Here is a 12,109-nt window from a genome sequence, read left to right as displayed (position 1 = left end):
ACAGTGCTTTCCCTGAACAGCAGAAAGGCCCATGACTGCTTGGTGCGGGCACTGCTTTTTGGGAAAGGACATGCAGGCGACTATTGGCCTCTGCTCTGCTCAGTGCCACAGTGGATCACTCGGCACCAGATGGGAGTCCAAGAACAAAGCTCCTTCTCTTGTCACGGAGCTCTGGGCCCTTTCCACAGAGTCTGCCCTTGGTTCACTACACCTGGGGCGGAGATGTGACCAATGGCAATGGCTCTGCCTTTTGTTGGGGATCTGCCCATGCTATAGAGAAGTGGCCTGGAAGATACAAAACAGATAATTCAAAGGTCATTCATGCTTGCCTTTTAAGAGAGATTTTCTCAGTCATGTTTATATGCCCTAGGCACAGGCTAAGGGATTAACAGCTAATTCCAGAGAAGCAGCAAAATTACTATGTTGGCTGGTTTCTCATTTTACCACCTACCTGTTCCCATCCCACCCCACTCATTCCCCTTCACTGTTCATAACTGAGAGATCTGCCTCAGTGGGTCCCTCTCAAGAGGCCATTTAAAAACCCGGACTGATAGAAACAGCCAGTACTTTGTGCCTCCTGCATCCCATGTTGGAGACAATTGCCCTAACCACCCAGAGCATTGCTCAGCCTATAAACCCATTTCCAAGGATAGGGCCTGACTTCTTTGAGGATCATGAGTATGATTTCCAGGTCTTTTCTGACCTCATTAATGACCTTCCTGCTATGCACTGGTTTCTAAACCCCTTGGCCGTGATTGTGATGTGGAAATAAATAGAAGGTGCTTTATTCTTAGGCAGAGATTTAGTGGCAGAGGGTTTGATTTTGGAAAAGAGAAAGGGCGCAGGATCAAGTGAGAATCTTGTAGAATTGTGAGGCCAGAGGAGCTTTCTCCTACCTTCATGACCTTGTTAAGAAAAGAGAAGTTACACTACTGGGTTCCTGGATAATCTCCCTCTCTAAGCATGGGTCCCAGACCAGAACAGTTATATAACTTTGCAGAGTGCATGTTGGGGACAGAGACTTTGTAGGTCTCTCTCTTTGCCTTCCTGTGGACAGCATGGATGGTACAAATTGAAATAATTCCTTTTTAGTCCTACTTTCTGCTCTCTTTTAGGCAGTCACCCTTCCTTAAACAGGATCACCATCTTCACAGCTAGCATTTTTTTGAGTAGGTACTTTGAGACAGGTTCCAGGCTAAGTGTTTACATATATTATCTCTTTGACCCTTCACACCAGTTATATAAAAACTAATATTCCAGGCCAGGCACGGTGGCTTATGCCTGTAATCCCAGCACTAGGGAGGCCAAGGCAGGCAGATCACCTGAGGTCAGGAGTTTGAGACCAGCCTGACCAATATGATGAAACCTGTCTCTACTAAGAATACAAAAATTAGCCAGGCATGGTGGCATGCACCTGTAATCCCAGCTATTCGGGAGGCTGAGACAGGATAATCGCTTGAACCCAGGAGGCAGAGGTTGCAGTGAGCCGAGATCATGCCACTGCACTCCAGACTGGGCAACAAGAGCGAAACTCCATTTCAAACAAAAACAAAAACTAAAACAAAAGCTAATATTCCTCCTACTTTACACATAATTAGCTGAGACTTCAGAGTTAAAACCAATTGCCTAAATTCATGCACATAATAAGTGGTGCACCAGGATTTAAGCCTTATTTGCTCTATGGATACTGGTCTACCTTCCAAGAAAAAAATTACTGGGGGCATGACTTGGCCTTATAAAGCAGTTCTTCAACTGAGATTCCAGTAGAGACATGAGGGGAGATGGGTAAGGCCATATCCTGCTGTCATTTTTACAGTTTTTCTTTTTTTCTTTCTTTTTTTTTTTTTTTTTGAGACAGACTTGTGCTCTGTTGCCTAGGCCAGAGTGCAGTGGTGCAATCTCAGCTTACTGTAACCTCTGCCTCCTGGGTTCAAGCGATTTTCCTGCCTCAGCCTCCCAAGTAGCTAGGACTACAGGCGCTTGCCACCATGCCTGGCTAATTTTTGTATTTTTAGTAGAGACGGGCTTTTGCCATGTTGGCCAGGCTGGTCTTAAACTCCTGACCTCAGGTGATCCACCCACCTTATCCCCCTTTCAGAAGTGGATTTACATTTTCCCTTCCTTGGCTTGTCACTGGAAGCCAGCCAGACCCCTCTGAGTAATGCTAGGAGAGAAGCCTGATTACACAGATCTTTTATGGCCTGCAGCTGCCATGAGCTTTCCATGTGGCAGTGAAACATGACACAGCAGTGACTCCTGCTGTGCTGACGGGGGATCCCTGTCCTGGCCCCCTATGCTCTATCTGCCTCTTCTGCCTGCTTTGCTTCTAGGGCAAAGCCTGGTTGGTCTTGGTTTGGCTGGGCCTCTGAGTTTCTCCTGGGAGTGAAACTTTGACATCTAAGCCAAAGGGACATGACCTGGCTAGGATGAGGGCCAGCATAGCCCTAGGAGTATTGCCCACCACCTGTCACACCCATCTGAATCTGAGCACTCTCTCCAAGAGGGAGTGACTCAGAGAGGGCCAGGCTGCCTTCCATGTAGAGCAGTACCTGCCCCAGGAACCGCTGGGCCCATTCCACACAGAGGCAGGACATGCACCTTCATAAATGACCAACATAGGCTCTCAGTAGACCCCAGCTCAAGAAACAAGACTGTAGTGCAGCTGCCAGGATATGAGGTGAGACCCAGGAACCATGGGCTAGGAGTGTCCTCCATCTGGCATGGGGAGAACCTGGGTTCCTTGATGCTGAGTTGCTACTAGAGTGACTGTGATAAGCCGTCCTTCATGGAGATATTATTATGAAGACTGAGATCATGTATGTAAAGTGCCTAGGAGGGTGTCTGGCATGTGGCAGGTGCTCAGTAATAGTTATTCTTTATCCTGATCAAGCAGTTGAAATGTGCTACATATCAGGGGAATGATGGAAAGTACAATGCTTTTGATCCAAAAAGGCCCAGTGGAAGACAGAACTCCTCTTCAGGGCTTAACAGATGTTCCCTTGCTCAGGGCTTCCCCTCTGTCTGCACCAATCACTCCAGTCAAAAGTAACATTTCCTATCTCTGTGTATACCCAGCAATATGTGCCCCACTCCCTTGACCCATGTCCCCATGTCCACAGTGACAGCTGCATTGGCTGCAGAGGCACAACCAGGCAGTGAGCTCCTTGTGAATAGACAGGAGTAAGTTCTTGCTCTTCCCTGGGTCTCCCCAGTTCTTCCCTCTTACGGTGCAATGCAAAAAAGGTATGCCAGCAAATTTCTGCATCACGTTTACGTATTTATATGCCAGCTCATCCCTTGGAGATTTTGAGGCAACTTCAAATTTAAATACAATAAAATAATGGTAACATTAAAGTAAGATATAAAGAAAAGTAAAAAGTTGTGCCTTGGTGAAAAGATCAAAAATATGCAGCTGACTATTTTGAAAACAGTTTGGCAGTTCCTCAAAAGGTTAAATATAGAATCACCATAGGACCCAGCAGAGGTCCTACCTTATACCCAAGAGAATTAAAAACATATATCCACAAAAATACTTATTCTCCAATGTTCATAGCATTATTCATAACAGCCCCAAAGTAGAAACACCCAGATGTTCAATGACTGATGAATGGATGACTGAAATGTGTTGTCTTCATCCAGTGGAATACTAATTCATGTTACAACATGGATCAACCTTGAAAACAAGTGGAGTCAGTCACAAAGGCCACATAATATATGATTCTGTTTATATCAAATGTGCGGAATAGGGAAATCCATTAAAGGCAGAAAGTAAATTAGTGGTTGCCAGGGGCGAGGGGAAGAGGGAAATGACTGCTAATTCATATAGGGTTTCTTTTCAGGGTGATGAGGAGTTAGATAGTGTTGATGGCTGTACAACTTTGTGAATATGCTAAAAACCACTGAATTATACACTTTAAAAGTGTGAATATCATGGTATGCAAATCTGTCATGGACTGAATGTTTGTGTCCCTCTATTATTCATTCATTGATCCCCTGACCTGATAGGGTATAGGATTAGTGTCCTTACAAGAAGAGACACCAGAGAGTGAGCTCTCTATGGCTCGCTCTCTCTTTCTTGCTTTCCCTCTTTCTGAGCACTTGCGCAGAGGAAAGACCATGTGAGGACTTAGGGAGAAGGCAGCCATCTGCAACCCAATGGGAGAACCCTCACCAGACACCAACCCTGCTGGCACTTTGATCTTGGACTTCTACCTTCCACAACTGTGGAAAATAAATTTTGGTTGTTTAAACCACCCAGCCTATAGGATTTTGTTACGGCATCCTAAACAGGCGAAGACAAAATTATATTTCAACTGTTCAATTTAAAAACAGTAAAATATATATATATGTGGCTGGTAAAAGCTGCATCATTGATGTAGTTAAATTTCAAATTTGCCTGAGCTTCCTGGTAGCCAGAGTTGTGAAGGAAGATGCCATCACTTACACACCTATCAAAAGGAGGAACCTCTAGACATCAGAGGAAGCAAAGCTTTAAATGGTTCAGCATGCCCAAAGAAATGTCACATGGAGGTTGATGTTAGAAGTACTGAAAAATACTGAATTAATGAATCAGTCAAGAGTTTTTTTGTGTTTTTAAATACAGAAACACTTTTTGTGTTTAAGCAGCTAGTTATGGGGGATAAGAGAGGATACTGATGGCATTCTACCCAGAAGGCTATTGACAGGTGGAGGCCATTATTTCTGGGCAACAGTAGGAGATTGTGAGGGGAGCTGGAGCGTGGGTAGGGTTAGTGTCCTTGGTCCCGAGTGGTCATTTCCTCCTAAACCAGCATCATTCCGGCAACACCATCACTTCCAGGCATGTCTGCTTTATGCTGTGTAGGGTAGCACTGTTCTTTCTTTCTCTTTTCTAGTCTGCTACGACTGTGGCAGCCTTGATCATTTTTAAAAAGCAGCACAAAACAAGGACTCATTTCTGCACTGCTTTGACAGTGGGAGTAATTTGGCTTCCCAAGTTAATGTGAAATTATCATGCAGAGCTTTGCCAACCCTTCCTTAGGGCCAGAGGGTGGAAGCGAAGGCGCCTACCAAACGCCTCAGCCCAGACCACACCCTTTGGTTTATTTTAGTCAAATACAACCTGGAATTCAGCTATTTTATCCCAGAAACACCAGAGAGCGCTGCTGCACTGTAGGGAAGCTAGCAGCCACCTTGCCTTTGTACTGTGTCCCCCAACCCCAGGTGCTGACTGGGGCGTCCAGCCATTCCAGAGCAGGCTGGTTTTCAGGGACACTTAAACTTTCAGACCTGAGAACCCAACACAACGAGTCTCATACCAGGATACAAAAGCCAGCAATTTCCTGCAGAGCACAATGGAGTAAAACTACCACGAAGAGGCTCCCAGAGCACCCTATAACAGGCCTGGCCCCAGGCTGATGGCAAGCCCTGAGAGGCTTGGATCCCAGCTGATAGCGAGGCTGCTGCACCCAGGGTCTTACCTACTGACTGGCTGGCTTGACTGATCTTCCATGGCCTTACTTTCCCCTTGGCCCTCTTACCCTTCTTCACCCTGCATGTGGGACCACACGCTGCATGGGAGCTGGGAGGAGAGTAGATGATAGTGTCAGAGCCGGCAGGGGAGGGCAGCCCTTTCCTGTAGGAAGCCTGGGGTATGCTCTCCCTGCCTCACCCACTCACACAGGGGAGGCTTGGAGGCCCCAGAATCACCCTGTGCCACTGAAAAGGCAGATCTCAGTGCTGCCCATTCTATAGAACTGGGGATGCCACCACCTGGCACAAGTCCCACCTTGTTCCCATTCCCATGGAGAGAGCTTCTCTGGCTTCACCGTGACTCTCTGCCCTTCTGTTCCAGATGGTCCTTCAGGTCCTCCTGGGATATGGGCCTGCTGGTCAGAGTCCTCCGTTTTGGGGAGGCCTGTTTGGCTTTTGGTATGTGTCTGGCCCAAGGTTTTTCAGGCTTAGGGAGGATCGTCACACGGAAGATGGATTCTGGGGACTTTGAACATGAAGACAATAGGCTTTGCCTTGTGTTCTTGGAGCCACTGGGGACTAGGAGGTTGCAATTTCTATCCTAAGTTCCTCCAACCTCCAGTTTCCAACAACACTGGCCTGAAGCTCCCTGTGCCCTCTACACAAATGATCTTCAAGAAAATCTTGCCCCGCTCCTTCCCCCTGCAGGAAGGGGAGCAGCCTCCTCCTGCTGGGGCCTGCTGAAGAGTGTGCTACCTGCTGGGACCATGTGGCTCCAGCATGTTCTTCCCACCTTGTCTCCTCCCTTCTCCCCTCTGCAGACACTGAGGCTGAGCCCATGGCACGGGGCTCTTCGCAAATAATTAAAGGAGTAGAGTTGGAATATTTCCATCCTGGCAACTTGACAGAAGGTGTACACACCATCAATTAAGACAGTACAGCATCTCCAAAGCCAACGAGTCCTTCAGACTCTTAAAAAGCAATCAGAGTCACCTAACCAGATTCGGACTTTTGAGGCAAGAAGAATCGTTAGACTTCTATTAAAGGAGTATTATTAATAATGACACTGTGACAATAGGGACAAATTGGGATGGTATTGAGCCACCTAGAATATATTATCACCCTAGAGATGATGGGAACTGGTGTCTACTGTCCCAGGGATACCCCTCACCTCTGCTTCTCTCATTTGCCCATTCGCTGGGCTCAAGAGAACACACTCTCTCATTCCTGTGGATGACCCTCATCAACTCGCCTGGAGCTCACCTAACTCCCTCCCAGGAAAAGCTGCTGAGGGCCCCAGGGACCTCTTCATGACCTTGTAGCTGATGAGTCTTCCTCATGCAGCCTGACAGGAGATGGGGCTATCAGTGTGGCGAGGCTTGTCCTGTGCTTAGCTGATAGGCTCTGGGGTGGGCCCTAACTCAGGGTGAGGCCAGATAGGCCCAGTGATGGCGGGCTGGCACTGAACTCCCCCTGTCTGACATGAGCCTCCCCACCTGTGTACTGGCCACAGTGACTACCCTAAGTCTCTTCACAGGCAACCAGGAAGAAGTCTCAAGCCTACACAACTCAGATCAAAGACATCCTCAGGCTGCCCTTCCCCTAAACTGTCCTCCTCTGTGCCTCTCTTAAGCCCTGTGCTCCGGAGAATGTGTCTCAGCTGTTGTGCAGCTGGTTCTTAATGGCTCCTGCTCTTCTTCTCCACCACATTTCAGGGCTCAGCACAGAGGTGGCTCCCTGCGAGTGCCTGCCCTGCCCCTGACTTGCTCCAAGAGCTGTGGCTACGGCTCCCTCCCAACACACATATATCCAAAGGCTTTGGAAGCACAGCCCAATGGCCCAATGATTTCCACTTTCTGGGCCTTTCAGAGGGTTAGAGGGAAGCACCCCATGTCCCAGAAGCCATTCCTACCTAGTATGAAGGCTACCACATAGTTGGAGATCTGGCCCATGCCCACGATGACAAATAACACAGTGAACATCTCCCAGCTGATGGAGAAAATCTGCAGGAAGCTGAAGCCAGTCTGTACAGCCATGGTTGCGAAGAGAACGTTCTTCCTGCCAAACCTAGAGAATGCAGTATAACACAAAACATGAGATGTGTAGGTTGCCAAGGTGTGTTGCAAGCCCTGAGTCAGGCATCAATGCAGACTTAGTGTTTTTTCAGGGCTCTGACAGACTTTTTTCCCTGTCACATCCTCCCATCTTCCTCCTTGGTGAGGTCTCAGGCATCCATCTGCTCAGGAGATAGCTTTTGAGATTCTCAGCTTCCTGTGGAGACACCATGTCTCAAAAGCATGGAGCAGTGTACGCAAGGACCTTGTGGAAATATGCTCTTTAGAAGGAGCCACAGATAGATGCTACCAGCACATTTCTGGAAAGTGGGTACAGCACAGATTGCAGATATTTCTTGAATCAGCAACATGAAAATTCTGTAAATCCAGAACTAAGAGTCACTCTGCAAGTGGTTTTTAACCTTGGCTGCACTTGGAATCACCTGGAGAGCTTGGAAAAAATACTGATGCCAGCACCCCACCTCCCAAGATTTTGGGATACAGTTTGGGTATTAGGATTTGGGAAAGTTTCCCAGATGAGTAGCGTGCAACCAAAATTGCAAACCACTACTCTGTGGGAAGGTGTAGCTTTCAGCAATGTCTGTTGGTGACACTGAAGTTGGTTTAAGTATTATCTTCACATTCTGGTAGTGACCAGTGGATAGAATGGAGCACAGGTGTGAGCAGAACAGCCTTTCCCGCCCCATTTTCCAAACTCATGTCTCTGGCTGTTGGCTTGGGCTGGGAGGCTTTCCCCTGCACTGCCATTTAGTACCCCCACCTTCCTGCACTGGTCACCCAGCACATACAGGGGCCTGTGGAATACTGTCTCCCGGTGCTGTGATGCTGCCTTCTCAGGCCTGTAAGCTCTATGAGGCTCAGAGCCAGCGTCAGCTCTGTGGCCCCAGTGCCTAGCCCAGGGTCCAAGCCACAGCAGCAGTGTGTGCACAGTTGGGGCTCACTGTCTGGCTGCTGGCTGTTTGCAGACAGATCCTGTGCCATCCACCCCTACCCCTGAGGTGGTGGTGGAGCAGGGAGGGCAGTGGTGATGGCAGCGTCATGTTTTGTCAAGGAGTCTGTGGTATGAGGACCCCACTTTCCAGTGGGGTCAGTGGCCCCTCCCCACCACTGGCCAAAGCCCTGGGAGCATGAGGCTGGGAGAATGGAACAAAAGTGTGTCCAGGTGAAGGGGACTGAGGGCAGGGTGAATAGGAGACATTGGGGCTCCTCCTATCACTGAATCAGTGGCCTGAGGGTCCTCCCTTTCTCTGGGTAGAAATACCCTGAATTCAGTCCAGCCCCAAGATAGGCAGTGATTGACAAGGGGCACCATCCCACCTTCCTCCCCTCCCATGTGCTTACCTGTCTGACAGCTGCCCGGACACGAAGGAGCCGAGGAGCACGCCTACGAAGAACAGGGAGGTGGTGAGGGGCACCTTCCAGTTGTCCTCACACACCAGATTCCACTGCCAAGGAAGACAGCATGAAGCGTGAGCCCAACCCTGAGGCAGACCTCAATCCCAGCCCAGCTCTGAGGGAATATTAGCACGGCTGGCGGGCAGACTCTCCTCCCCTGGGCCAGGATATTGCCTTTGTACAAAGGGCATAGGCCTTGCAGGCCTGGGTTTGACTGGCCTGTGCCGGGACTGGGGAGAGTAACCTGGGGCAGGTCACTGCCCTCCCTGAAACTCAGGATCCTCTTTGGAAAGGGAGGGTGATGCTCCTACTCTGCTCGCATTACATAGCAAGAAGCCAGCCAAGGCCATGGCTGTGACTGGTGACCCCTCAGCTGTGAGGCAGTCCAAAGTAAAGGTGGCACTGCATCTTCAGAAGCCAGCCTAGTGCGGAGGGGAGGTGTTTGAAAAGCCCAAAGGGCAGGGCAGAGGGCATGGCCACTTGGTCCAGGCGTAAAATTTCTTTTCCCTTGTTGAAAAGTGCAAGTGGTTCCAGGAGCTCTGTGACTTTATTTTCTGAGCAGGCCCCTCTGAGAAATCATGTGGTCCCTGGTCCACTCACGCCTAGGCCAAGCTTGTGGCCTGATTCGGGGCCCCATCGTTCTGGGGCCTACTTACTCCTCTCAGGGCTCCCTAGCTCCCCTCCTACATCCCTACACCCTCCTTCCCATCCAGTCTTTCCAGAAGTGTGGTCCCTCCCATTCCCTAGGGCCTGTGGGATGCTGCTGCCCTAACAAGTCCCTGCCAGTGCATCTACAAAATGAGTTTCAGCCAGAGTTTCAGTTTGACTTAAGTCAATTAAGCAACATCTCAAGGGAGGTGACAAAAATTTCAAAGTGTGTTTAGTGACCTTTCATTTATTAAAAACAAATAAACAAACAGATGCCAATGAGCACTTTGGGCTTGGGTTTTGGGGGCTGCTGTCTGTGGCGAGATGATCCAGTCTGGAGGAAAGACCCCTGCCTCCCACCCAGCCCTAGCTCCATCTTGGATGGGGCTGCTTTTACTGCATTTGCCAAACAATTCCTTCTGAATCCTCACAACTCCCTTGAAAGTATGGTGGATTTAAGCACAAACTTGCATATTTATATCACACCTCATTCTGCAGCAGACAGAGGTGTTTATAAAGACACACACAAGAGAAAAATGTAAAACAAAAAGCTAAGGGAATTGGGGCAAATGGAAAATAAAGAGGAGGGAAGTTGCAAAAACCAAGCCTGGGGTAAGACTGACCCTAGACTATCCTGTCCACGGGCCTGCCTGCTTGCCAGACGGGGCTCCAAAACTGGCTCTGCGTATCCCAGCAGCTCAGCTCTCAGAAGGGTTACAGTATCCGAAGTAGTCCGCTTATTCGCAGAAGCACAGTTGTTCTGAATACTGAGATCCGAAAGAAGTGTCTCCTATGTACTTCTTCCACAAAGGAGCCACTCTGTGATGCTGAGGATAATGTCCTCAAGAATAGTCCTGACCTAGAGACAATAGCAAGATTCATGAGGCCGCCTGTCACAGTGCTCACAATGCTGGCCACAGGCAACGCCCAACACAGCTCTGCAGAAGAAAAACAACTTGGGCCAGGAAGTTAGCGCTCTGCTGCTCAGGCACAATCCAAGGATAAATCTCAGACTGTACCCAGAGCAGGATTGCCTCACCTGGGGCTCTTGCATGGGCTTCAGGAGAAAGGGAAATGAATCCTCTAAAACTGTATGGCCAGATTAATGTGTTCTGCCAGTCCATAGACCGGAAGTGGTAAACAGGATGTGTGCCTGCATTCATGGCCATCTCCCTCCAAAAATAACTGTCCAAAGCTTCAGATAAAAGCTTGGGATCTGCTTCTGACTTAGAGAGATGAGCAATTGAGGCCCAAAGCCTCATGATGTGGTGTGACCTATTTTGCAGAAGATTAAACTGAGACTGTGAGAATGGGATTTGTCTGAAGTCATAGCAAGTAAATGAGCATGATAGATACCTACTTGGGCCTCAGAACCCAATCTTGTACCAGTGTCCTGCTTTGGACCTATACTCCCTAAGGCAGGACAAAATGAGCTTATTAAATATGATGCCCTACACTTCTTCAAGGAATGTGATACCAGGAGACAATTACCCAGGACTGGGAGTAGAAGGCCTCCATCACAGCCTTTAGCCTCAGACTGAGCCAAGAAGAACTCAAGATTGGTAGAGGCATTAACATGCCAACCATCATCATTCCATCTGCAGTTGAGCAGAAAAGCTCTTTCAAATATAATGTGCTCTCCTTTGTAGTCTGTCAAATATTTTTCTGTCTGGACTTTGCCTTAGGGCAGGATAGATAGGATTTAGAGATAGAAAGGAAAGGAAGGCTGTTAGATGTGGAGCCAGGCATTGCATGAGCAAAGGGTAGGACTGGGAACTGGCTACCTAATTTGCAAGGTCCAGGGCAAACTGAAAATGCAGAACTCCTTGGTCAAAAATTATTAAGAATTTCAATACAGCAATGGCAAAGCATTGAAACCAAGTGTGGCGCTTTGTGTGACTGCACAGTTGCATGCCCATGAAGCTGGCCCTGGTAGGGGATCAAACCTGGTCTCCAGGAAATGAAGCAGATGCAGGAGTTCTGAATGGGGACACTGGGAAGGGGGGTGAGGTGAGGGCCATCTCCCATCATTCTCCTTCCTGTAGGCTCTGCATCGATGGCTTTCGGTCCCATTCCCTCCCTGAAGAGGGGCCCAAGAAGCCCTGTCAGCATCATGCAGCACAGGAAGAGCCATGCACACGCAGTGGCCGTTTGCCCCAAGCCCATGAGGGGTGCCATCTGCCTTTGGAGACCCTGCTTACAACCAGCAGGGGAAGGCAGCTAGACTGCATGGCTGCCCATGGTTAACTCTAGGGCTGGGCTCTCCTTTGGGGAGTTATGGTGCCGAAAGTGTCTTTTTGGAAAGCTGTGAGGGGCCTGGTATTAGGACACAGGATTGGCAGATGAAGTTCTACCTGGAGCGAAGGGCTAGAGTCCAGTAAATCAGCTGCCAGTCCTAAGAGGGGTCCTTTAGAAAGGGCTTTTCTTAGGAAACCGGCCCTGCCTGCCCCTGGGCCCTTCAGGTTTGAGGGATATGTCTTGGGTCTCCGCTAGCCAGGGCCACAAAACCTCCCTGTGGTTAACAGTGACATGGCGGGCCC

At 48.9% G+C, this 12,109-nt stretch overlaps 1 protein-coding gene across 2 annotated transcripts in view; it reads right to left on the bottom strand.

Annotated features, from left to right (window-relative positions):
• The window catches only part of SLC22A4 (solute carrier family 22 member 4), a 52,996-nt gene that overhangs the window by 23,052 nt on the left and 17,835 nt on the right, over nucleotides 1-12,109 (bottom strand). For both annotated transcript variants that reach the window (XM_063604220.1, XM_003829313.6), the window contains exons 2-3: nucleotides 8,868-8,971; nucleotides 7,364-7,518 (exon numbers count right to left, since the gene is read on the bottom strand). In XM_063604220.1, coding sequence (XP_063460290.1) covers nucleotides 7,364-7,518; nucleotides 8,868-8,971 — 259 coding nt within the window. The remainder of the gene's footprint in view (nucleotides 1-7,363; nucleotides 7,519-8,867; nucleotides 8,972-12,109) is intronic.

Source organism: Pan paniscus, chromosome 4 (assembly GCF_029289425.2).
Source record: "Pan paniscus chromosome 4, NHGRI_mPanPan1-v2.0_pri, whole genome shotgun sequence".
Classification (NCBI taxonomy): Eukaryota; Metazoa; Chordata; class Mammalia; order Primates; family Hominidae; genus Pan; species Pan paniscus.
This window is presented reverse-complemented; position numbering and strand designations above follow the sequence as displayed.